The sequence below is a fragment of the Sciurus vulgaris genome (genome assembly GCF_902686455.1).
Source record: "Sciurus vulgaris genome assembly, chromosome: 1".
Taxonomy (NCBI): Eukaryota; Metazoa; Chordata; class Mammalia; order Rodentia; family Sciuridae; genus Sciurus; species Sciurus vulgaris.
The window spans coordinates 212,527,132-212,552,081 of record NC_136461.1 but is presented as its reverse complement, the minus strand read 5'-3'; the positions used below and the strand labels follow the sequence as shown (position 1 = coordinate 212,552,081).

General features: G+C 58.7%; 2 protein-coding genes across 2 annotated transcripts; one reads left to right on the top strand and one right to left on the bottom strand.

Annotated features, from left to right (window-relative positions):
• The first annotated feature begins 19 nt into the window (after nucleotides 1-19).
• Nucleotides 20-24,797, top strand: BOP1 (BOP1 ribosomal biogenesis factor). Its single transcript, XM_079132158.1, has 16 exons — nucleotides 20-178; nucleotides 1,646-1,843; nucleotides 10,736-10,816; nucleotides 21,951-22,105; nucleotides 22,177-22,294; nucleotides 22,374-22,475; nucleotides 22,546-22,758; nucleotides 22,864-23,025; nucleotides 23,102-23,182; nucleotides 23,253-23,322; nucleotides 23,402-23,534; nucleotides 23,617-23,797; nucleotides 23,870-24,158; nucleotides 24,242-24,326; nucleotides 24,406-24,513; nucleotides 24,593-24,797. Exons 1-16 carry the CDS (start codon nucleotides 74-76, stop codon nucleotides 24,744-24,746), a joined length of 2,235 nt encoding a protein of 744 aa, XP_078988284.1. The 5' UTR covers nucleotides 20-73; the 3' UTR covers nucleotides 24,747-24,797.
• On the bottom strand, nucleotides 18,502-20,730 carry SCX (scleraxis bHLH transcription factor). Its single transcript, XM_079132294.1, has 2 exons — nucleotides 19,778-20,730; nucleotides 18,502-18,866 (listed from the first exon to the last, which is right to left on the bottom strand). Exons 1-2 carry the CDS (start codon nucleotides 20,336-20,338, stop codon nucleotides 18,828-18,830), a joined length of 600 nt encoding a protein of 199 aa, XP_078988420.1. The 5' UTR covers nucleotides 20,339-20,730; the 3' UTR covers nucleotides 18,502-18,827.
• Nucleotides 24,798-24,950: the final 153 nt, after the last annotated feature.

The following is a 24,950-nucleotide window of genomic DNA, read 5'->3' as shown; positions in this document are numbered from 1 at the left end:
GGGCGGACTGCGCCTCACGCGGCGCGCTCGCTGCCGGAAGCGGCCGTCCGTCGGGAGCCGGGAGCCACTCGGCATGGCTGCGGAGAGGGGTACCGGGCGCGAGGAGCTAAAAGTACGGCCCGGAAAGCGGCGTCCGAAGCCGGAGCCAGAGCGCCAACTGGAACCGGAACCGGAGAAGGTGATTGCTGAGCGACAAGGCGTGTGTCGCGAGGGCCCGGGATGCACGTGGCGGCCGGCGGGGCGGGGGAAGGCCGGCGGCGCTGGGGAGTGCGGGCCGCCTGTCACCCGGAGCGCAGCACCAAGTGTCCTGAGGGTCGCCTTGAGGCTCGCGGAGCACATCCAGAGCCGAGGGGCGCGGGAGCCCGGGCAACTCTGTGGCGGAGGAACTGTGTCAGGCTGGAGACTGGCAGGGGAGCGGGTGCCTCTTCCAACGACCTCCGAACCCTTGAACTGCGTCCCATCATGGGGAGGGCTTGAGCTTGCACCCTCAGTAACCGCTCGCCTCTTACACATTACGTAATTGTGGTACTGTCCAATGTGTGAGTTGTATTTCGAAATTAAAAGTGGACGTGACAGTATGGAAGTCAGCAGAGAATCCAGTGCCCAGTTGTCACGGTCTACCTTTCCCAGGGGCAGGGTTGTGGAGCGTCACCAAATTTGGTGGAAGGCATGCACAGCCGAGCCTCTCAGACCACTTTGCTTTGCTGCATCCTTTAAGCTGTTCCTTTGTTCTGTGAAATGTACTGAAACTGCTTCCCATGGTCAACTGAGCTAGCAGTCTGGATACCAGGTGCCGAAGAGTCAGTGAGCCCTAGCCCTTTGCCATATTTTCACTTGCTGTTGTAATGGTGTAGCAGCTGGAGTAATGGCCATACCCTCATCAGTGAGTGTGTGAGGTCTCTGCTAGGAAAACTCAGTTATGTGCTGTGGCGTAGTTGGTAATGCAGTTTGTCCAATAGGATGAGAAAAATAGTGAAATCAGGAGTTCTGCCTCAGATTCTTCCTGAGTGTCTTCAAGTTCTTGTTCTACTTTTCAGAAGCCAGTGCACAGTGAGTTGTCTTGTTATTTAGGCATGAAATGGCCTCCAGTCAGCAGGGCTTTGCTCAGAGTAGGCTGTGGTTCTGCTCTAAGACAACAGCAAATGGGTTTGGCTTGCTTATAATTAAGTTTGCCTTATTCCATTACTCTTCAACTAACTTTTCAATTTACCCATCAACTGTTTGTCCTAGTGTTTTTGGATGAGGTGACTTCTCCTCAGGGATTTTTATCCTTTGTGGCCCCTGGTCCCTTCCCTAGGTAGTGCTCTCCCAGCTGTGGAGCCTTAAGTGCCAGATTGGGGTGTTCAGTTTGTGTATTGGTAGAGGGAAGTTGGTTTGGGTATGGCAGTGGGAACTGAGCTCCAAAATAGGGATGTTGTCCTTGAAAAATTACTCCCTTGTGAGATACTATGAATTAAAATGTAGGTGGCAGTGCTGTCTGTGGAGGCAGGAGATGAGGGAGACTTAGGTTGGAGGGTGGTTTTGGTGGAGGTGGAGGTGGAGGCTGTTGTGCAGAGTGCCAGGTCAATTGCCCCTGTGGGGTCTGCACAGTCTCTCCGGGGTGAGCCTGTGGGTTAGCAATCACCACTTCTTTGCTTCCTTGCAGCCCTCCCTTCTCTGCAACCCTGCTCCCAGCCACAATGATGACAGTGATTCTGGCCTTTCTGACAGCGAGGAGAGTGTATTCTCAGGTCTGGAAGATTCTGGCAGTGACAGTAGTGAGGACACTGAGGATAAAGAAGATGGAAGCAACTGTGACAAAGATGACGGTAGCACAGAGGAGACCTCTAAGGAGCAGGCACAGGTGGGTGAGCGAGGAACCCCTGTGCGCTCCCCAGTGTGGTTGAGGGTGGCCAAGAAGAGGACGCACTTGCTGGACCATGGATCCCTTGAGGGGTGTACTGCGCTGTCTTCTCCAGGCCAACCCAAGCCTTGTCTCTTCTTCATTGTATCTGGGGCCACGTTTGGGCTCCAGGGCACCCAGATGTGTGTGCCATTCCTGAGAACTCTGAAAATTACATGCCTGGGTCTTCTCCCCTCAGATGATTTTCAGGCCACCTCTCTATAGGACACTGCCTTTCACCCTTGCTGTGGGCTAGGCCTTCTGGTAGAGCCCAAGATGGGGATTTCACTGCCCCGGGTGTTGGCAGAGCATGGTTGTAAGGGAACATTCTGAGCAGCATGGTTAGGGTTGCTAGAGTCCAGCCCAGTCATCCTACATGGCCTAGGAGCTACAGAGACCCATGGGTTGCATTGGTATTGGGGAATATTGCACCCCACTCTTGTCTTATGTGAGAACAGGGTTAATTCAACTAAAATGCCACAGTTGTTACTTAAAGCATCCTGGAAACTAAGGTGTGATCATTTGTACTTGAATGGGCATGATATTCTGAAGTCCTAACTTTGGCTAATAAATTTTATTGCCATGAAGGGAAGTCATAAAGCCATAGTTTTACTTGTGTTGATTATGTTAGGTTGGTGTATTTACTAGGAAGGAATGAGTTAAAGCCAGATTTAAGCCTTTCATTCATTCCAACTGTAATTATAACTCTGATATGCACAGAGAGAAAATGATGTGTTCACTGTGCTGACCTTGGTTTATAAAGTTCTTTCAGTTTTTTTATTTTTGGTGCAGGGATTGAACCCAGGAGCACTTTACCACTGTGCTCCCTGACCTCAGTGTCTCACTGAATTGCTGAGGCTGGCCTTGAACTTGTGTTTCTCCTCCCTCAGCCTCCCACGTCACTGGGATTTACAGGTTTGTGTCACCTCACCTAGCCATTTTATTATTATTATTATTTTAGTTATCAGTGAACCTTTATTTTATTTATTTATATGTGGTGCTGAGAATCGAACCCAGTGTCTCACACATGCTAGGCAAGCGCTCTACCACTGAGCTACAACCCCAGCCCCCCCCCCCCCCCCCCCCCCCCCCCGTTTTGGTATTAAGGATCGAACCCAGGGACACTTTACCACTGAGCTACAACCCTAGCCCTTTTTATTTTTTATTTTGAAATAGGGTCTCACTAACTGCTGAGACTGACTTCGAACTTGAGCTCTTCCTCTCTTTGCTTCCCAAGTCTCTGGGATTACAGGTGTACCTTTTTTAAGTTGTAAAAATAGACCTTTCTTGAAAAAGGTTTGGATATTACATCAGTACTATCCGGTGAAGTGTGAAGGTTCTCATTCAGTGCCCTTGTATTGATAATTGGTTAATAGTTCATGTATATCTTCCTGGGCTTTTTCCGCCCATTTTAAAATTAAGAACCCACACATTGAAATATTTAAAGTGTAACTTTGGTTAAAGTCCTTGAAATGACCTGTACAAGTATCTTGAAACTACAGGAGGGTGTCTGGTGGAGTCTAACTGGAAGGTATTGCTTTCATCAGGCTTTGGTACATCCCTGGGCATCTCTGATTCTTGGAGCTCTGGGTCTGACCTCGAAGCAGTGCTTATCCCACCTGAGCTCTCTGCTCAGATTCCTGTGTCTGGAGGTAACTGTATATCTGCTTCATCCTCTGGCATACCACCTATCTCCAAGGGTGGTTCTGTCCTTCTGCCTCAGGGGCGCTGTCTCAGCTGCAGGCTGCTTCACTGCACTTGAGGGGCAGTCCTCAGATCTGCCCCACCCTACTCTGCCTAGCTATGGGACCTGCCCAGCTGGGTGCTCTTGTTTCCAGTGTTTTTCCTATCTTGTATCTTTTTTGTGTCCTGATTGGGGACTGTAAGTAGGCCCTATTAGAGTGTTTTCAGTGCTGAAATGTGATCCTTGTTATTAGATTTGAATTATTTCTGGCTAGGGGAGTGAATGGAAGAGGTGGGGGTGCTGTCTAGTCTTCAGTGGGAATCCCTCTCATTTCCCTCTTTTTCCTCCATTCCACAAAAACCGTTGTACACATTAACCTGGCCAAGCTGTCCCTCACCTCCTTGTCCCCCTGTCCTTTTCTGTGAGTCCTTTTCTCTTACCAGCCCTGTAGGTAGAGACCCAGTCAGTACTGCCATTTGAATGTTCTCAGCTTCCCATGAGCTCAGCTTCCCTAGGTACCCCACGTTCCGCATGGCAGCCTGCCACGCTCTTCACTGGTGTCTGAGTCTCCGCCATCTGCCACCCCTAAGGATACTAGACCTGCAGCCTTCCTACTATTTGGGTCGTGTTCCACTGAGTCAGGTCCCTTTTGGGAGGTCTGCCAGCCTGCCTTCACCTACCACGGTGGCAGCTTGTCACTTATCATACCATCTGCCCCAGGTGTTCCCACTGCATGTGTGTCCTCAACCTAAGAACCCCTCCATCAAGCAGCTTCTAGGATTCTTGTTTTCCCACCCCGTTAATTGTGAGAATATGCCAAAAGTGACTCTTAGCCTCTCCCCTGCCTCTGCTAGATGTGCCAACTCTTTAATGGAAACTCAGGACCATGGGTGCCTGGTGTGATCTTGTGAATTGTCTCAGGTGAGGCTCTACAAGATGAGGAGAGCTCTCTATGATGGAGAAAACAGTCCTTCCCTTTCTTCTTCTAGGCTTTCTCCTAAAACATAGTTTGATGCCCTGATCCCAGAAGCATCTCCTATCTCCTTACCTTAGTTGGATCCACTGCTTGTTGGTCCAGCAGTCCATGTCCTTACATGTACCTGTGTGTGATATCAGGAAAGCTATACTCGGCCGTGTTGTCATTTTGGCCTGATATGCTGAACCAAGAGCCTTTGTTATCTGTGTTAGTTACCTGTCACTTATAGCAGGTTACCTCAAACTTCTGTGTCCCTCAGAAACAAGGCTTTACTGCCTCCCTGTTACTGGGAATCTATTGCCATGGTGGCCTGGGGGTATAATTAGGGTGCAGCAGGGTTGGGGTTGTCATGCCAAACCCCTCACCTGGCTGATACCAGGAGGACTAAGGTGAGGAGGATCCCAATGTTTCAGGGCTGATGGTTGGGTGGGGATGAGGGGTGGGGTATGGGCCTGCAAAGGTGGGGCAAGTGTGGTGTCTCCCCCATCCCTGGAGGAGCTGGGTTTTCATGGGCCCAGCATGTTCAAGGTGGCCTGCAGCACTGTAGGTGGCAGCCTGCCTTCAGGCAGTGGGTATTGTTTGGCTTTGTGTGTAGTTATGGGGTAGATGATCTGTTCCCTATCTAGTGGACAGGCAGCTTTCTTGTGCTCCTCATTTAATGATGTCACCTTATTATGTCAGCTTGCTCCCATAGTCCCCAAGGCATGTGCAGAGATTGGCCCCTCTGCCTTCACCCTGAGCGCCCACTCTGTATCCAGCCTCATCCATCTATGTCCCCTCATGATTGATGACCCTGCCCTTTTGTCCCTCTCCAACCTGATGACCTGGTGCCTGTGTCCTAGTTCCCAGGGCACCCTCAGTCCCTGATTGTCTGCAAGCCTGGTCCCCATGCTGCCAGGTCTGGCTCCTCTACCCACTGGTGTTCTCCACTGCCACCCTGCCCAGCATGTTATCCCCGCCTGCTGCTAGCAGCTCAGGGAGAGGTTTTGCAGGCCTTTCTGGACTCATGGTTAAGAGGACTTACCTGTCACTATGCAATTGCTCTCTCTTCTTTTTATTTTGGTGCTGGGTATTTAATCCCAGGGTCTCATACGTGCTAGGCAAGGGCGCTGTCTCTGAGCTATACCTGACGTGTGTCTTCTCATCATTCCTGATGTGATTTGTGGGCTTATAGCCATTTCCTCCCCTTTGTGCCCAGCTGACCCATTAATTTCTGTTTATACTTGGCTTTGATTGTTTAGTAGCTTTTGTTTTTTTAGTGTGAGTATTTTGCTCTCTTTTGTTTTCTTCTTTCTTTGTGCCATAGTCCCAGTTCCACCCATTCACCTTGCTTGCCATATTCCAGAATGTAAGGAATGGCCTAATACTGGTCCTGGTATGTAAGAAGCATCTTGTTAATTTGAGAAGAGTTTCATCTGTGCCTGGACTCGATGCCTCCTTGGGTAGGAGGGGTGATTGGGATCTCAGCATCACTCTGGGGATGGTAACTGCCAGGAGGTTATGCAGAGGCCATGTGAATCTTGTACTGGCTGAGGTGTCACTGTGGGCTCTGGTGTGCATGTGTTGGTATCCTCTGGTAGAGTATGGTATGGGGCTGCAGCTCCCCAGAGCTGGGACCAGGGCACCTAGGACTTTCCCCAGCTAGTTGGTGGAGTGCACCTCAGGCAGGAAGTGCCTGGGTATATGCCAGAGCTATGTGTGGGGCTCAGTGTCCAGACTGGAGGGGATGCTCCTGCCTCTGTCCCTGCTCTCTTCCTTGCTTCTCTCACCACTGAGCGCCTCAGGCTGTTCCTTCACCCACCCAGTGCTTAGCGTCAGGGCCTCTCTTGGTTCTGGAGCTCATCAGGGGTGAGGAGTCACAGGTTCTGGTACATTTCGCCTTAGGAAGAGGGTTACTCAGTGTTGATGGAGTCCCAGGTGTGAACGAGGGTTCTTCACTGATGTCGGGGCTGGTCCTGAATGACTGGTGCACACTGGGCTTCTCTGTCTGTCTGTCCCTCTCTCTCAGAGGAATCACTTTTCCCAGGGTGGTTCTGAGGTGAGTGGTCCTGCACACTAGGCAGAGGTACAGGGCTTTTATGTCTTGTGCCCAGGTCATACACTGTCAGTTTGGGCTGCCTCCCGTGGGTGTGTAAAGGAGCCACAGGCCCCTCCAGATTTAGGCAAGGGGATATTGACTTAACCTCTTGATGAGAGGAAAATAAAGGTTTGCAGTCCTGTTTTCAAATGGCCACAGCAGCTGGACATGGTGGCACATACCTGTAGTACCAGCAACTTGGGAGGCTGAGGCAGGAGGATTGCAAGTTTAAGGCCGGCCTCAGCAACTTAGCAAGAACTGGTCTCGAAATAAAAAATAAGAAAGGCTGGGGATGTGTCTTAGTGGCAGGGTGTTTGCCTACCTGTGTGAGAACCTGGATTTAGTCACCAGAACCACAAAAAAATTAAGTAAAATCTCCACAACCACATTCCCAAGTACACTCCTCTCTCAGACTCACCAGAACCTCACAACACAGTTGTGTTGACTCTGAGCCAACCCCAGGGTCTCATCTAAGTCAGACCTGGTGAGAGTAGGGGTTCATCTCTCTCTTTAGGTCTTGGGGGCAGGAGTGCAGGGCAGCCACTGTCCCTGGTGTTTGTGCGATAGGCATGGCCTGCTGTTGTTCAGGGCAACCAGCCTACTGATTTTAGGCTCCTTCTGAGTCACTTTCCTTTTCCCTGAGAAACAAAGGTGTTTTCCATCTCATGTATTTCTGGTCTTTTAGTCTCCACTGAGGAATTCCCTTTTAGTGAGACTGTGTTTCACCCTGTTGCCTGGTCTGGCCTTGTACTTGGGATCCTCTGGGCTCAGTCTCCCAAATAGCTGGGTTTTCAGGCATGTGCCTCCATACCTTGTTCTGACATATTTTCTTTAAAACCATACTGGTTAGAAGGTACCAGTTTCTCTATCTTTCCCACTGGTTGGACCATGTGCACAGACCTCTGATATTGACCCTTTTCATCTGTGTTCAGCCACTGAGGCTGAAGTGGTCAGTGCCCTGCAGGTATTTGTGTTCTTTTTGTCTCTTTTGTACATAGGGTCTTTGTGTTAGCAGCAGCAGTCTAGATTTGACCTCTGCCCCGAGGTGTTGGGGACATGCCGTGCCTCGTGTTGACCTCAGTGTGCAGTGCCTTCTGGTGCATTCCGAGATCTGGGTGCCACAGGGAAGGAGTGCTGAGAGCGAGGTCTGGCTTGGCTGTCCCAGGCCTCCCTCCCAGAAGACAGAGGGAACTACTGACTTGCCTAGCTGCTGGAGGCACTGATGATGGACAGAGGAAACTGCTGCCATTACAACAGGAAGCTTGTCCACTTAATGTCATTCCAGACTGTCATAGCCCACTCTAGTCCCTCTTTTTGGTCTTCATGTTGCATTCTAGCCCTAAGGCCAGGCAGCCACCCAGATTTTAGAATGGGAACCACCTCTCATGGACTTTCCCAGGCACCTGCACTGCGGCTCCTTTGCCTGAGTTTGCTTCACTAGCTCCTTTGTGGAATGTCTTCCTGGCCTGCTGCCTTGTGCCTAGTGCAGCCTCCCTTGCAGTGGTCAGCACAACCTTCCATGTCCCTCTGTGGCACTTCCATGCTCCCTCCTGGGCTCCAACTGCTCTGCCTCCAGTTGCTGTTCTGCTGATGCCCCATGGCCCCTACGTGGGTGTGGCTCCCTGTCCACTGGTCAACCCTGCTCTGCCTCTGTTCGAGTTGTGCACACTGTGCTGCCCTCAAGGTCCTTGGGCTTTTCTACCCCCTACACCCTGTCCCTCTGGCTGCTGGGCCTCTTATGAGGCTTCAATTACCAGTTGTAGTTTGAAGCTATACACTGATCCATCTTCTAGGAGGGGCCTGTGTGGGATTCCTGGCCTGAGATATCTGTCCCCTCATCTGGAGAACTTACCAGAGAATTCCGTGTTCCTTTGTGCTTCCTCCTGTCACTCCCAGCCGTCTGAGGCCCCTGAAGTCAACCTTGCCGGTGGCTTCCTTCATGTGCAGCTCCAGGCAGGGATGACCCTGTCCTCAGGTGGGTGCTTGTGGCCTGTGGTTAGCTAGCTGCATGGGTCTGTGTAGACCTCGGCTCCTGGCGTCTTCACCTGAGAGTGAGGGGAGCAGACATCTCGGCTGCTGAGGGTCCCCTGTTCCAGAGAAGACAGACTGCTGCAAACAGGTCACACCTACATTCCATTTGTGTTTTGGATGTTTTAGTGATCTTTTTCTTAATTTTTAAGTTAAAAAAAAAAAAAAAGGTGTGCAGTGCCCAACTGCAAAGCATCTGCCTCCAAAATTCGAATGGATGAGGCTTTCCTAGTCTGCTAGTTCCAGGGCTACCCCTGTTCAGGTGGCCCCCAGTGCCTCCTCAGCAGGGAGCTGGGCCCAGGGCTGTCATGCATGCCGATGCTGCCCTCTGGTGGAAATCGTGTGCCCTTCAGCCATTGAGTTGAGCTGGGATGCTGCTCCTTGGAACCTGGAGTGCCCTGTAAGTACACATTTGTTGGAGAAACAAGTTCTGCTATTGGGGCACCCCTCCTTTTGCCAAGGGCTTGCCAGTGTCAGGTTCTCCTGGTATGCCTACACTGCCATGCTGGTGGCCTAGCTGTGCACAGCTTGACAACAGTGGCATACGGTGCTGGGTGATAAAGCTGTGGTCTCCTACAGTTCTTTGTGACAGAGACCTGGATGCACTGCCGCTGGGACTCACGGGGTGTGGTGCTTGGCAGGGTACACTGGTCCCAGAGGGCCCCTAGGAGGAGATTTGAGACACCAGGGACCTGGCCTGAGGTCAGAGCTGCAGATGCATGCAGCTAACTGAAATTGGTGTCCTAACTGCCCCCATCCAGGAATCTGATAGCCCTGAAGGTAGCCTACCAGTTGCTGCTGGGGGTGGATTTCTCCTCTGAGTGTGTGGGCCCTGCTCCAAGCCAGTCTGTTAGGGATGTGTGCTCTGTGCTGAGGTAGGAGCTTAGGACTCACCCACCCTATGCTCCGTGCCAGCCAGTGCTGACCCACTTTCAGCGGGCAGCAGGGAAGTTGGAGGTGGGGGAGATGTGGAAACTGAATCCTGCCTTGTTCCTGGCCTGGAAAAAAACTTAGTCTCCTATCCCTCTTTATATTGAGGGAAAAAACAGGCTAGGGAAGAGCCAGGCCTTTGGCTCCTGCCTGGGCAGGAGGGAGAGGGGCTCCGGGTGGGGGGCGCCCGCGCACAGGGGTTCCTGCTCTGAGCACTTTACTGCCCCCGGGGGTGAGAGGTGGGCCTGTTTTCCCCATTAGTCCTGGTTCTGCCAGTAAACCCGATCTGACTGGAGCCCTCGCCTCCCGAGTCAGGGGCGAATCTGTTTTCCAGGTTGGGGTGTGAATCCTCTGTGGCGCCCACTCTCTGACCCCATGGGATGGGGTCAGCCTGGGGTCTTGGACCTAGTGGGTGGGGAGGGTGCCTGGGGGGCCTACAACTGGCCCCTCTTGGGGCTCCAGGCATTCTGAGGATTTGGAGAACCTCTGTGGGCCCTTGGTACAACTGAATGTGGCTCTTAGCAGCTCCTGGCAGTGGCCAGACTGCCTAAGGGCAAGGGTCTCATCCTGAGGATTGGGCTGCCTGTGGCCCCTTTGACAGGTTAAAGGCACGTACTATCTTGTGACCCCTCTGTGCACTGCCCCCAATGATGGTTTTGCCCCTTAAGCAGTCTCCTCTGCTGGGTCTGGGCCCAGTAGATACCAGCATGGGGCAGTTGTGCCAGGGGCCCTGGAGCAGGTTTTGGTGTTAAATAGCATTTGGGGTCAGGTGGGAGTGGGGCCTTGCCGCTGGCTTCTCTGGGTGATTTTCTTCTTTCCTAGTCAGGCATCTGGTATTAGCTCCTCTGTGGGCTCCAAGAGGGTGTAGACTGGTTCAGCCTTGAAAGAGGACCAGGGCAGGGCCCTGATGCCAAGGCATGGCTGCTCAGGCCCTGAGAGGCTCACTGGGAACTGGACAGCCTCCAGGCTGCACTGAGGTCAAGGGCCAGGTGGAGCTGCTCAGAGGCTGGGCACAAGGCTTCCTGTGGTTGATGTTCCAGGCCTTGGCATTGGGTACAGCTCTTCCCAGGTACCCTACCAGGTCAGAGAGACTGGGGCTGCCTGATGTCAGGGCATCCTGTGCCTCCTGAAGTAACACTCTTCCCCCTCTCTCTGCAGGCGCAAGCTTCTTGCCCGACGACAGAGATGGCGAGAGTGCCGAGCAGGGACGAGTACGCAGAAGACAGCTCTGATGAGGAGGTGGGCCTCAGGGTCGCTTTCCTACTGTGCGGGGGGGCCTTGTGCCATGGCCCCAGTGGGGCCAGAAGCTGCCCAGACTGGGTGCTAGGTTTTAGGCCAGGGTGACCCTGGAGGGCATTTCCACAGAAGGGCGGTGCTGCCTGGGGCACGGGAATCTAGGGCCTTGTGAGACTGCTGGGCCGAGTGGGCTGCCTGGCGTGGGCCTTACCCCCTCTGGAAGAGTGCTCTTGGGGTCCAAGACAGACGATTACGGTTGGCATTGCAGGGTGAGGGAGGGAGGTTGGATGTGGCTCAGCAGCCCCAAGCCCTGCCCTATGGACGGGCCCTGTGACGCCTGGCGTACGGATCTGCAGGGTGCTGCTGTTACCCCCACCCTGCAGCTCTGTTTCCTGAGGGCTCTGCTCATCTACATGGGCATAGAGGGGCCAGGACATGGTCTGAGCAGACCCCGACTCCTGTGGTCACAGGCCTGGCAAGGCTGAGGGCAGTGGCTGGCTCTGGCCCTCCCCTTTTCCGTCACTCAGGTGGTGGCTTTTGTGACTGGGCCACTGCCTTTGACCTCTGATTGAGTTCCAGGAGCACTTACGAGGGGCAGGGAAGGTTGCTTGTTCCTCTCACAGAATTTCCAGGGTAGAGGCAAAGTGTGGTGCTGACTGGGGTCCACTGGAGCTCTGGGGAGCACAAGCATGGAGAGGCTGCGGTGGGCTGTGTCCTAGAGACCGAGGCCAGGAGGGGCTGGAAGCTCTGAGCCCAGAGGTGGTGGGGCTGGCAGTCCATCCCCTCCCCGGTGTGGCCTAGCCACAGGCAGGGCGGTGGCCCCAGTGTGGAGGGCCAGAGAGTGAGCCAGGAGCCTCCCCCATGCCCCGGGGGCTTTGGTGTGAGGCCTGCAGGGACAGGCCCTCCTCCTCAGGAACTCTTCCTGCCTGCCCGTTAGGAACTGTCCCCAGGGCCTGGGGGAGACACGCGCCCCCTCCCTGGCTGGGCTTCCTCCCCCATCCTTGTGCTCTCTTGGCAGTGTCTGCAGGAGCCTTGGCTGCCGGCCCAATCCTGTCTCTGCTGCGCGTTCAGAGAACAGAGACAAAACAAAATAAATTGGTTTCCTGGCCGGAGCAGCGGGTGCACTCGGAGAGGGGGGCCGCACAGCATAGCTCCCTGCCCGTCTCCCCTCCCCCCAGGGGGCTCTGGCTGTCGGCAGCCACATCCTGTCGGCTACTTTTTTATATTTGGTATTTTGAGAAATCAATGATGATTGTAAATGGAGTGCAAAGGCCAGGGGAGGGCCTTCCAGAACTGGGCAGGACCTTGACCAGCCTGCCTGCCTGCCTGCCCCCAGGGGGTGTGCCTTACCTGGCCTGTCCAGGACCACTGCAGAAGGGTTGGGCAGCCCCCGCTGTGCCTTGAGGAAGCCCTGGACTGCGGGGGCTGCTTCCTCCGGTGATGACTATCGCATGTGTCAGTGTGAGTGACAGCGCTGGAGCAGAGATGCCTGCCCACCTGAGCTTCTGCCAGCACAGCCGGCCGTGCTCGAGGAGCCGGCAGCGCTCGGCCTCCAGGAGCTGGGTCGGGGCAGACAGATGCACCAGCTCTGTGTGAGGGCCAACCCCACCCCAGGGACCATCTGGCCTGCTCACCCTCACCAGAGCAGAGCTCTGCATGTGGGCTGGGCACGGGCCTGGGAGAATGGGATGTGGCCATCAGTGCCTGGCTGAGGGCCAGGCCAGGTGAGGAGAGCTAGACCCACCCGGGCTACCCACTACAGTTCTGCACAAGAGGCCCGCGCCCTGGGAGGCCACCTCTAGTTGGTTAGGACCTGCGAGGGCTGCGGCCTGCTGTTGAGGGTAGTGCTTGTGTGGACTTCCAGCTGGCGGCGCCCTTCTCCTGACAGTGCCCTTAGAGGGGGCTGGTGATAGCAGGACCCAGGGCGTCCCCAGCCCCGCCCAGCCATGGGTGCCTGGCAGAACTGGCCAGGTGAGTGGTTCATATCAGCAGACCTCTGGAGGGCTCTAAACAGCAGGGCAGAAAGGGTCCTGGTGAGGTGTGTCCTCCCAGGAGCAGAGACCTCAGCGGGAAGCACAAGGGATGGCAGCCACATGGTGTGGGGGAGGCCTGTGTGACTGCTGCTGGGACCGGAAGTGCCACCTGGCCATCCCTTCCCCACTTCTTCCCTTCCCATTCCCTGGGTCTGGCTTTGGGGCCATCGCCTGCTGGCATCTGCCAGGCCCCGCTTTAGGAACATCCCCCATCGTACACTGACTGGGAATCAGACCCAGAGACGGTCTGCCACTAGCTCCATTCCCTCGCTGTTTTCTGTTTCATTTTGAGGCAGAGTCTTGATGAGTTAGGGAGATGGACCTCCAACTTGCAACCCTCCTGCCTCAGCCTCCTGGCTTGCTGGACCACAGGCGTGGCCACTGCTGGCCTCACTGACTTGGTTACCCCTGGAGCAGATTCCTGGTTGTGTTCACTCGGCCTCCGGTTCCCTCCCCCCAGATGCACAGCCAGGCGGCCTGGAGTGTGGGCTGAGTGCGGAGGGGGTGGAGTCCCCTGGACGAGTTGTTGGGCCTGGCGGGGGTCCTGGACACCATGGAGTGGGGGAGCCCCTGAGGAGCTGCTGCACTGCGGCTGCCCCACCCCCGCATGGCCACCTCACCCCCTCCCCACAGAACCCGGGTTTCCTAGACGTGATCTCATCCAGCGCCGGGACCCCCGGGAGGGGGCTGGGGTAGAATGCGGGCAGATGGACTGGCTTGGCCCTTTCTCTGTACGTCAACAACTGGGAGAAACTGAGGCTGGGCCTTCTCAGGTGGAAGAACCTCCTGCCCTCCTCTTTCCCTGCCCAGCAGGCCTGTGGTCCTGCTTGTTTAGGAGGCCTGGCCAGACTGAGGGCTTGGGGGCCCTGAACTCTGGCTGGGAGGAGCTGTACCTCTCGATAGTTTACCCTTGCCTCCCTGCGGGCACTGGGCCTGGGACCATCCTCTAGAGCCCCTGGTGGAGCCTGGGGCTAGGGGCTGGGCTGCAGCCCTGCCTGGCTCCCCAGCACCCCTAGCTGTGCCTGGGCTGTAACTTGGGATCCCACAGGCCCGGCATGTCTGCATCCAGAACCCGCGATCCCCTCTGCTCTCTCGCCAAACGCCGTTAATGGCTTCTCCCAGCTACTGAACCGGCAGCTGCCTCCAGTGCTGGCGGCCTCCCGCTCCTCCGGGGCCGCCCCCGCCTGCCTGCGTCCTGGCCACCGCCCCACGTACTCTGGCGCTTGCTTGCGTTGCTGCTGGCAAGAAGAGACTGTCGGCTCAGGTTTCCAGTGAGTGAGCTAGTGAGTGGCCCTCGCTGCTCTGTTTGTGGAGGGCACCCAAGCCTGCAGATCGCCCTGGTAGCTGCCCGCCCAAGGCCAGCCTGTATGCTGCCTCTGAATGGGGTTGCTGGTGGGACTCAGACCAGCCCTTTGGGTCTAGTCCCTTCATATACCTGGGCCAGCCTTGCCAGCCTACTGACTACCAACCCAGGGATGCCACCAGTAGCCATAGGGCATGGGTGTGCATGTGTGGCTTTGACCAGGGAGACGGACTCCCAGCACCCTCTGTCAGCCACAGCCTGGTGGTTCCTAAGGGCCACCCTTTGTGTCCTAGTACCCTGGTTGACTGAGCACTGTCATTGGAGGGGTGCTCAGTGAGGAGTGGCAGACAGTGGGAGCCAGCTCCCCTTGGTACTGAGCACTCTACAGGGTCCCTGCAGTGACCATCAGGCAGAGTTGACCTTCAGAACTGCACCCTCCCCCATGTTGGGGTTGATGGGGTCAGCCCTGGCCTGCTGCTGGACTCAGGCAGGGCCAGTTGCCTGACAGCAGGTCCCCATGGGGTGGGCTGGAGGTGTTGGCGCGGATGGTGAGGAGGACATCTGGAGAGCAGGCCTGTGGGGTGGAGCGGGGGTGCTGGGGCACAGGGCAGCTGCAGAGGGTGGGCAGTTGGAGCTTTGTGTGTGGGTGGTGCTCCAGAGCTGGGGTCCTCCAGGTGAAATTCCAGAGGCCTGGAGCCAGGGTGCTGGCTGAGTAGGTGTGAAGCCCCCTCCCAGCTTGAAGCAGCACTGTCTCTGAACATGGGGTTCAGGACAGGGCTTTGCCCCTCAGCTCATGAGACATAAAATGGCCTGAGCTCTTGCCCCCACCCCAGCATTCCTACAGAAACACCTGGAGAAGGGACGTATGGCACAGGAGCAGCCCTTGGACCTGCCTCCCTCCAGGAGAGGGCCAGGCAAACTGGGCCTGGGGCATCCTATAGGTGAGGGGCTCCTTCCCACTACCTATGCCCCCACACCCTTGCTGGAGTCTGGGTAGTGGGCCCACGTGCACCTGATGACTGAGGGATGGGCCACAAGATGGTGGGAGGAAGAGGGAAGCCAGGGTGTCTGGGCACAGACTGTGGATCAGTCTGACTGAGGTGGGAGGGTGGCCCCTCCTGCTGGCTCCCGAACCCTGCTTTTTTCCTTGACGGGTTTGGACTGGGTCGGGAAGAGGTTGTCTTCCCTCTGGTCTGTCACGAAGGCCTCTTGGTATGGGCTCCAGGGCTGAGCATCCCTGCTGGAACCTTCCGTGGGGTCAGTGCTGCAGGTGAGCGAGCCCAGGGCAGCCTGCAGGCTTTGAGCACTTTGACAGAGATAAGACACCTCAGGAGGGGGAGGCAGCAGCCAAGAGGCACAGGAAGGCTGTGCGCTCCGGGGCAGGCGGGCTTTTTGTGGAGGGGGAGCTGAGTGAGCACTGAACACTACCCGCATTGTAATCGGAGAGGGGCCAGGGGAAGAGAGAGACTGAGCAAGGCGGCTGACCCCGAGCTCCCGGGGGACAGGTGGGAGAGGCGGAACGAGGAGAGAGTGAAGGATTCCAGAGGTGGGCCGGCTTCCTCTCTCGCAGACAGACACGGGAGGGAGGTGGGCAGCGGGCCAGCCCCGTACCTGCAGTTCCAATCTGCGGTCCTGACAGCTGCAGCCACTTTGGGGAGGGGGAGGGGATAGGGCTCATCGAGAGCGGAAAAGTCCCAGCCGACACATCAGCTAGTTGCTGCTGTGTCCGGTGCAGTCTGGGGGTGGGGGGACCCCTGCCCAGCCCCATTCCACAGGCCTGTATTTGGGGCTGTGTGGCCCTCGAGGAAAGCTCTGGGTTTGCATCTGTCTGTGCCTAGGCCAGCCTGGGCAGGGGTCTTGGAGTGTGGTGCCTGACCCAGAGGGGTCACATGTGTTTCCTGGCAGCCTGCAGGTGCTGAGCAGGGCGGGGTGGCTGGCCTGGGGCGCAGGCAGCCTGGTGATGAATCATGTGGTGCTGCCAGCGGCTAGTTCCCCAGGCTGGGGACGGGGAGCTGACAGCGAGGCTGGACCGAGCGTTTCCAGCTCAGCTTTGCTCATAGGGGCCTCCCTTCCTTGCCAGCTGCCTCTGTGGGGCACATGCAGAGGGAGCCCTGAGTCCTTGTCCTGCAGCTCCCCAGCTGGGTAGAGGGAGAGACCAGACTGGAAGGAAGCCAGGGTCCATGGTGGGCAGGGAGCACCTGCCATCCCTTGGCTGCTGGCTGAGCTGTGTGGATTTGTGTGGGGCCACAGGCTGGGGCGGCCCACGCCACCCCCAGTCTGGGTAGAATCTGGAGCGGTGGAGGGTGACGGAGTGTTCCTCCCAACCCTCCCTTTCTCCTGCTGGCTGTCGGGCCAGCCCCTCGGCTGCTGCTACCGGTGCAGCTGGGGGAGCAGCCGGGCCGGCTGCCCAGACCTGAGGCTGGCCAAGCTGCAGCCGCTGCCGGAGTCAGACCCTGCAGCAGAGGCCTTGGCCGGGCGCGTGCCGTACCCTGACCATCTGGGCCCCTGGGGATCCTTCCAGCCCAAGGCTTACTTCTGTCCCTGGTCCCTTCCACCTGGCCCTTAGCTCTTGTCTGGTGGCCTGGCCCTCCCTCAGCCTTGCTCAGACTGTGCCTGTACGTCCCTGTCCTCTCGTGCTCTGCCAGTTCTTCCTAGCCATGTTCCGTCCTCCCCTCATGTTATGGGCTCCAGGCCATGTGGTGCCCACTGGGGCCAGCCATCAAGCCCCTATTGCTCCAGCCCCCGTCTGCCACCTCGTCCCCAGTCATGCCTGCTGTGCAGGACGGCAGTCCCCGTTCTCCAGGGGTGTCCCTTCCTTGCTCTCCTTGGTGTGTTCTTTGGAAACTTCTCAGTGCTCTTTGCAGTGTGTCCTCTGGTTTGTTCCTGAACTGTCTGGGCCACTCTGACCACTGAGATAGCTGTTTGCACCCCTGCCTGGGCCCAGATCTCTGTGTGAGGGTAGGCCATCCACAGTGCTCACAGGACCTGCAGATAGTGGCCTTGTTGCCTGGGAGGGAGCCTGGGCAGGGTGCTGCATGGAGATCACATGGGAGGAAAGAACCTCCGTCAGCCCCCAGCTGCACCCCCGATCCCCCTGGGCCTGGCTTCCCTGGGCAGGCAGGGGCTTCTGCAGCAAATGTGCCCTCTCCTCCCCCTCTGGCCAGCTGTGGGCTCCTGCAGGATTAAGGGGAGGAAATTTGGGGTTGGGTTTCTCTCTGAATGAAACCTGCCGCTGAGACTTTTTATCCTGTTATATTTCTATCACATAGGACACAGCCCACCCCCCAGCCTTAATGGCTCTGGCTTTGAGAATTTCCTCCAAAATTACACCACTGCTTCCTGCTCCATGTTCCCTGGAGCCTGTCATACAGAGGAGGGGCAGCTCTGGCCCTGCCCTGTGATGGTGCCCAGGGCTTCAGTACCTGGGCCCCCCAGGGCAGGGGCACAGCAGTGCCTGTGCTGCAGGCCAGGAGGGCGAAGGTCTACAGAGGGGGCATGGGCCACCAGCCTCTTGCACCTGGCACCCTTGGCCATTTCCACCTTCTACCCAGCCAGAAGACAGACTGCTGGCTGTCTGGATTAGTGAGGAAGGTGGTCTGCATGGAACTACCTGGCTTTTCTTTCTACTGTGCCCACAGAGCTCTGCCACTAAACTAATTGTCCCCTGTAGGACTGTAACAGTTGACCAACTGTGCAGGAGCCTGGTGGGGCCCAAAGTGACCCTTTTGGAAGCCCGCAGGGTCTTTCAGGAAGTTGGGTGGGACAGAGTGGCGGACAGCCAGAAGTCCTCCTTCCAGTGTGCTGCTCAGGACAGGGCAACCTGTGGCCTAATGGCCCCTTGCAGAGGCAGGGGAGCAGGGTGGCCCTGGTAGGCTGCGGGTCCCCAGCTGAGGCCCAGGTGGGCACCAGTGGGGCACTTAGGTGGCTGCCACCTGGCTGACCTGCTGTCAGGTCAACCCCATGTCCACTCTGAGGAGCACTGTTTGACTGAGCTGCCTGTCCACAAGCCGGTCTCAAGGCCTGGCACTGTGCATGACCAGCTCTACCCTCCTTACTGTCCAGGGACTTGGTGGGGCGAGACTGCTCTGCTGCCTCCTGTCACCCCTCACCATGTGCCTCTCCTCCCTCTCCCCTTACCTCCCCTCAGCCCCGCCCCACAGGTTCCCAGTGGGAGACTCGTCAGGTGACAGGCTGCCTCTTTGAGACTGCCTCAGTCTAGTCCCACAGGCAGGGGCTTCTCAGAGAACTGGGGCGCCCCAGGCGGGGAAGGATGGCACTCTGGGGGTGGGAGTGCAGGCTTGGCTGCGGGTGCGTGGTAAGTTCACAACCTTTCAGAGGATAGTCTGCCTCCATATTTGGAAGATACTGTTCCATTTTTTAATTATACAAAATTTCCACACTTTATATTATCACATCAGAGATGCAGGGTGCCAACACTCAGCCCAGGTAGGGAGCCAGCATGGAAAGTTCCAGTGGCCGGGCGGGTGCTGAGCTGCTCAAAGTCAGGCTGCTGCCTGTCGGTCCATCTGTCCGTTGGCCCTGCTCACAGCCAGGGGCGGGTCTGGCCTGGTGGGTGCTCTCTGGGTTCGTGCCCAGGTCAGGTCCAGGTGGGGTCTGTGCATCCCCCGCTGGCATCCACCTTCCCCATGCATCCACCTCGGCTGCTTGGGCCCTCCTCCTAACTCCGAATTGCCGTTTTTCTGTCTCGGTCCTTGCTCTGCAGAGGGAAGGAGGGGCATCAGGGCCAGGGCAGAGGCCCAGCATCACCCAGTGCCAGCCCTGGCTTCTCTGGCTTCCTGCTGGGTGCTGTCTCAGATGGCCAGTGCTAAGGCACCCCCTTCCTGGCTCCCCCCCGTGCATTTTGGGGAGGGGCGTATTCTGCACAGCCGAAACTGTAAAATTAAATTTCCCAGATGTTCAGGCCCCAGGAGCTCGCGCGTGCTGTCTGGAGAGGAAATGGGGATTGGGAAAAGCCGTTGTATTTTCTCCCTGCTCACCCTGCTTTTCCGGTGCCACCAAGCTGGGCTGGAGCTGTAAATCAAGGCTGGCCAGCATCTCCCACAGCCTGGCCCTCACCCCCACACCCATGTCCCCTTTGGCCTCTCTGCCTTCTGCCTCCCACAGGCCAGGGGGAGGGGCAGCAGGTGCCCAGCGAGTCTTGGGGTGGTAGTGGGCTGCAGGGGTCGAGGAGTGGTGGCAGATGGACCCCAAGGGCTCCTTTCTGAGTGTCTCACTGCTACCCTTTTGCCTGAGGGCAGGGCTCATGGACACTTACTTTCTCAACTTGCTCAGAAATCCTCAGCCTCTCCCAGGTTGGTGTCCAACCTGCTGTCCCCCCAGGCTCCTTGCCCCCAGTGGCCCCTTCTAGTCATTCCTACCTCCTGGCCCTTATATTTGCAAGTCCTGGTGACCTACTCCAGCCAGAGCCAGTCTCCTAGGAAGAGGCCCCAAGAGAAAACAGACCTGCCTTCCCCGGGGCAGCTTCCATGTGTTGGTCCCTCCCTGGGGCCCAGCTTGGGTGGCAGATGTCCTGTCTGCCCTGCTGGGGAGCGCGGCCCAGCCTTGCTCTCTCTGGGGCAGGTGGGTGGAGGGGTGAGGTGGGCCCCTTGGCGCTGGGACCCTGCTCACCAACTTTCTCTGGTTGCTGAGGCAGAAGGTGCAGATCTGTTTGGGCTGCGCATTCTCGCCATCTCGGGCTGGCGGTGGAGGTGGCGGGGGTGGGGGGCTGCCGGTGCGTGCCGCATGGAAGAAGGTGGGTCCGGAGTGGCACGGCTGCCCATCGCCGCAGGCCTCGCCCACCAGCAGCACGTTGCCCAGGTGCGAGATGTAGCTGGAGGCCAGGCGCAGCGTCTCGATCTTGGAGAGCTTGCGGTCGGCTGGTTCGGTGGGGATGAGCGTGCGCAGCGCGGTGAAGGCCGTGTTCACGCTGTTGGTGCGGTCCCGCTCGCGCGCGTTCGCTGTGTGCCGCTGCCGAGGCTCGCGACCCGGCCGCCCCCCGGGTCCCGGCCCACCACCCCCGGCCCGCCGGCCTGCAGCCCGCCGCCGGGCGCCCTGGAGGCCGCAGCGCGCTGCATGCACGCGGCAGGGCTTCTCGTCCGAGCCCGAGCTCTCGCTGCCGCGGTCCTCGTCCTCCGACAGCGGGCTCACCTCGGGGTACAGGTAGCGGCCCGGCGGTGCCGAGCGTAGCATGGCGAAGGACACGGGCCGGGGGCCGGCGTCAGCTCCGCCGTGCGCCGCTCATGCCGGCTCCTGCGGCGGCCGCGGGCCTCGCGGGCAGCCGGCCGGGCGAGGCGCGGGTCTCGGCTGCGCCCCGCGGTGGCGGCTGCCGGGCGCCGCGCGCACACGTGCGTCCTGGCTGGAGCGGGGCCGCGAGTCGCGCCTTTATAGCGCCGGCCGGCCCCTCCCCCGCGCCGCCGCCTCCCAGCCCGTCCCAGCCCGTCCCGGCCGGCTGGCCGAGCGAGGCTGGGCTGCCTAGCGGGGCCTCAAGTGTCTTTGCCTTCTCGTGGCCGCGCCTCCTGTGCCTTCGAGCATCTTTCTGGCTTCGGAGATGCAGGGGAAGTGGAAGCCCCAGGTGCTACCGGATCCCTGAGGACCTCGGTGCCCGCGGGGGCCGGTGGGGGTGCGGGGTGAGACAACCCGTGAGCAAGCGGGCTTTTTCTCGACATGCCCAAGTTTACCCAGATGCCCTGGCCATGCCCTGGCTCCCTTGTTCCTCCTGCTTGCACATGGCCTTCTGTGCCCAGCCATGTGCCGGCCACAGGAGTGTAGCAGGGCCAGCAGTCAGCCCCAGCAGCTGCTGCTGCCCACAAGATTTGTGCGTGGGGTGGCACAGTCTTGTGTCCTGCACCTGTCTGCTCAGGTCTGTGCCTTCTGCCAGAGCCCCCGTTCTGTCCTAGGTCACTACTTCTCCCTCTTCCCCTGCTGTGTACTTCTTGAGCCTTCTCAACACCAGGGCCCACGTGGATAAAACCCAGGGCTCCACCCAGAGCACTGCCAGTTCTGGATGGCTGTGTAGACAGACGTGGAGGGTGCTGGAGACCTCTCCCCCCATGAGGCCTCAGGACCCAAGGGCAGTGCCTGTCTGGCCTGCTGAGAGGGGCTGGGGAGCAGAGCCCAAGCGGTCCTGTGGTGCTGCAGAAGGGCCGTGGGCACCCAGCTGTACTAAGTCTTGTCTGGGCCCCTCCTTCCATGGCTACTGTTGCAGGAAGCGGCTGCCCAGGCAGCAGTCCTGGGTCTGGAGGAGTGAGGGTGGTAGCTGGCAGGGGCTGAAACCAGGAATGTGAGTCCAGGAATGTGGCTGCTCTGCCCACCGTTGGAGGGAGGGGCAGGGCCAGCAGGAGCTGTGAGGTCCCCAGGTACCTGTAGGGCAGAGCTCAGTGACTTCCGTCACCCTGTGGAATGGGTAGGGAGGGGTCTTTCCCGATCCCTGTCTCTAGCTACCCACTTTGGCCTAAGGCCCCTGCCAGGGGAGGGAGCCCGTGGGCGATGAGGTCATCCCTGTCTGTGGCTGCCCAGAGCCTTGGCCAAGGAATCTGACGAGGGGGAGGCCAGGGCTGGCACCACTTCAGTGGAAAATGTGAAGGTGCGGCTCCAGGCCTCAGAGGCCTGGGGGGGCAGCAGTGCCGGCCGCTGTGCCACGTCAGACCCTAGGGCCAGGGAAAGGGCACATGTGTCGCCTGCCTCAGGTGCACGAGGCTGGTCCTGTCGTTCTTACTCTCTTCCCTTTCTGTATACTTAAAGAGTGGCTTACAGGGAGGGAGGGCATGGTGGGACAGGTGCTGACGTGGTGGCATGGCTACAGGACATCCGGAACACGGTGGGCAACGTGCCTCTGGAGTGGTACGAGAACTTCCCACACGTGGGCTACGACCTGGATGGCAGGCGCATCTACAAGCCCCTGCGGACCCGGGATGAACTGGACCAGTTTCTGGATAAGATGGATGATCCTGACTTCTGGTGAGCTGGCCTCTGGGTGGGGCCTGGGGGCCTGGGGGCAAGGGCTTTGGCTCTAACTAGTTGTCCCCCAGGCGCACAGTGAAGGACAGAATGACGGGGCAGGACCTGCAGCTGACTGATGAGCAGGTGGCCCTGGTGCAGCGACTACAGCGGGGCCAGTTTGGGGATGTGAGCTTCGACCCTTATGAGGTAGGTTGGGACAGCTGGCCCTGGGGATCTGGAGGTGGCTGGGCCCCTGCCTGGACACCACGCCTGTTTCTCTCCTTAGCCGGCTGTGGACTTCTTCAGCGGGGACCTCATGATCCACCCAGTGACCAACCGCCCTGAAGACAAACGCAGCTTTATCCCGTCCCTGGTGGAGAAGGAGAAGGTGGGAGCCACCGCTTCCCCAGGCAGGGCAGGCCCTGTGCTGCCCGTCCTGACCGGAGGCTCCCTTGCAGGTGTCTCGCATGGTGCATGCCATCAAGATGGGCTGGATCCAGCCTCGCAGGCCCCGGGACCCCACCCCCAGATTTTACGACTTGTGGGTGCAGGAGGACCCCAACGCTGTGCTGGGGCGCCACAAGATGCATGTGCCTGCACCCAAACTGGCCCTGCCTGGCCACGCCGAGTCATACAACCCCCCTCCCGAGTACCTGCCCAGCGAGGAGGAGGTGTGTCTGTGTGTGTGTGTGTGTGTGGGGGGGGTCTGGGCTACCCTGACCCCAACCCCGGGGGTCTCCTTCCTCCCGGCTCACCCCACCTGCCTGTCTGCACAGCGCTTGGTGTGGGCACAGCAGGAGCCGGGAGAGAGGAAGCTCAATTTCCTGCCACGGAAGTTCCCAAGCCTGCGGGCTGTTCCTGCATATGGGCGCTTTATCCAGGAGCGCTTTGAGCGCTGTCTTGATCTCTACCTGTGCCCACGGCAGCGCAAGATGAGGGTATGTGTGTGTGGGAGGGCATGCCTGGGGGCATGCTGGGGCAGGGCCAGGGTGACCCAGGACTCTCCTGCCCCAGGTGAACGTGGATCCTGAAGACCTGATCCCCAAACTGCCTCGGCCCAGGGACCTGCAGCCCTTCCCCACGTGCCAGGCCCTGGTGAGTGGGGACTGGGGATGCGGCCAGCAGCCCTGGCGTCCGTCTCCTCACTGCCGCTTCTCCCCTGCAGGTCTATAGGGGCCACGGTGACCTTGTCCGCTGCCTCAGTGTCTCCCCAGGGGGCCAGTGGCTGGTTTCAGGTAGGTCTAGCGGGGGGTCAGCCCTGTGCTGGGAGGCTGAGTAGGGGAGCAGGCACTGAGGGCCTCTCTGTTCTTCTAGGCTCAGACGATGGCTCACTGCGGCTCTGGGAGGTGGCCACTGCCCGCTGCATGAGAGTGGTGCCCGTGGGTGGCGTGGTGAGGAGTGTTGCCTGGAACCCTAACCCCAGCGTCTGCCTGGTGGCTGCAGCCATGTGAGCAGGGGCCTGGGGGCCTGCAGGGGGAGCCCTGCGGGAGGGACACTGCTGAGGGGCTGCCTCTGACCCTGGCCTGCAGGGACGATGCAGTGTTGCTGCTGAACCCAGCCTTGGGGGACCGGCTGCTGGCGGGCAGCACAGACCAGCTGCTGAGCGCCTTCGCCCTGCCGGAGGAGCCTGCCCTGCAGCCTGCGCGCTGGGTGGAGGCCTTGGAGGAGGAGCGCCAGCGGGGCCTGCGGCTGCGCATCTGCCACGGAAAGGTGTGTGGGGGGAGGGTGGGGTGATGCCACTCTCCCCAGTTACTCGCCCAGCTCATGCTCGCTCTTCCATAGCCTGTGACACAGGTGACCTGGCACGGGCGCGGGGACTACCTGGCTGTGGTGCTGGCCACCCCAGGCCACACCCAGGTGCTGATTCACCAGCTGAGCCGGCGTCGCAGCCAGAGCCCCTTCCGCCGTAGCCATGGACAGGTGCAGTGCGTGGCTTTCCACCCCACCCGGCCCTTCCTGATCGTGGCTTCTCAACGCAGCATCCGAGTCTACCACCTGTTGCGCCAGGAGCTCACCAAAAAACTGATGCCCAACTGCAAGTGGGTGTCCAGCCTGGCTGTGCACCCTGCAGGTGAGGGACGTGCCCCCTGCAACTGAGGGTGGGGTGTGCACCGTGGGCACGTTGGGCATGCCTGCTGCTGCTCTGGCCCCCAGGTGACAACATCATCTGTGGCAGCTATGACAGCAAGCTGGCGTGGTTTGACCTGGACCTTTCCACCAAGCCCTACAAAGTGCTGAGGTGAGATGAGCTGAAGTGGGTAGCTGGGGCCGTAGGGCCCCCTCTTGCCTGGACTGCCAGCAGTTCCGTCCTCCCCCAGGCACCACAGGAAGGCTCTGCGGGCTGTGGCCTTCCATCCCCGATACCCACTCTTTGCGTCGGGCTCGGACGACGGCAGCGTTATTATCTGCCATGGCATGGTGTACAAGTGAGTGCTGACCCCTGCCCTGCTCCCCTCCGCCCTGGCTCTGGTGTCCAGCTGTGTCCTGAGTCCTTCTCTTCCACAGTGACCTGCTGCAGAACCCACTCCTGGTGCCAGTCAAGGTGCTGAAGGGGCATGTGCTGACCCGGGACCTGGGTGTGCTGGATGTGGCCTTCCACCCCACGCAACCATGGGTCTTCTCCTCAGGGGCTGATGGCACCGTCCGCCTCTTCACCTAGGCTACTGCCCTGCTTCGGGCTGACCTTCTTAATAGAGGCTTTCTTCCTGTGCCACTGCTTCTTCCTCCTTCCCCCTTCCCACCAGGACCAGCCTTCACCTCGTTACTTTTTCTAAAATGGGAGCAGGGGGGGGTGACACCCTCCTGGCCTGTCCCAGAAGGAAGGGCCACACCACTGCACCCTGCTACCCCTTGAGGAGCAAAT

Bases quoted from the DNA above. Each gene is read 5' to 3' on its own strand.
- BOP1 (XM_079132158.1), top strand. From the start codon at position 74: ATGGCTGCGGAGAGGGGTACCGGGCGCGAGGAGCTAAAAGTACGGCCC. The intron at 1,844-10,735 runs GTGGGTGAGCGA...CTCTCTCTGCAG, and splicing joins CCTCTAAGGAGCAGGCACAG to GCGCAAGCTTCTTGCCCGAC. The intron at 24,514-24,592 runs GTGAGTGCTGAC...TCTCTTCCACAG, and splicing joins TGCCATGGCATGGTGTACAA to TGACCTGCTGCAGAACCCAC.
- SCX (XM_079132294.1), bottom strand. From the start codon at position 20,338: ATGCTACGCTCGGCACCGCCGGGCCGCTACCTGTACCCCGAGGTGAGC. The intron at 18,867-19,777 runs GTGAGCAGGGTC...TTCCCTCTGCAG, and splicing joins TCAGCAACCAGAGAAAGTTG to AGCAAGGACCGAGACAGAAA.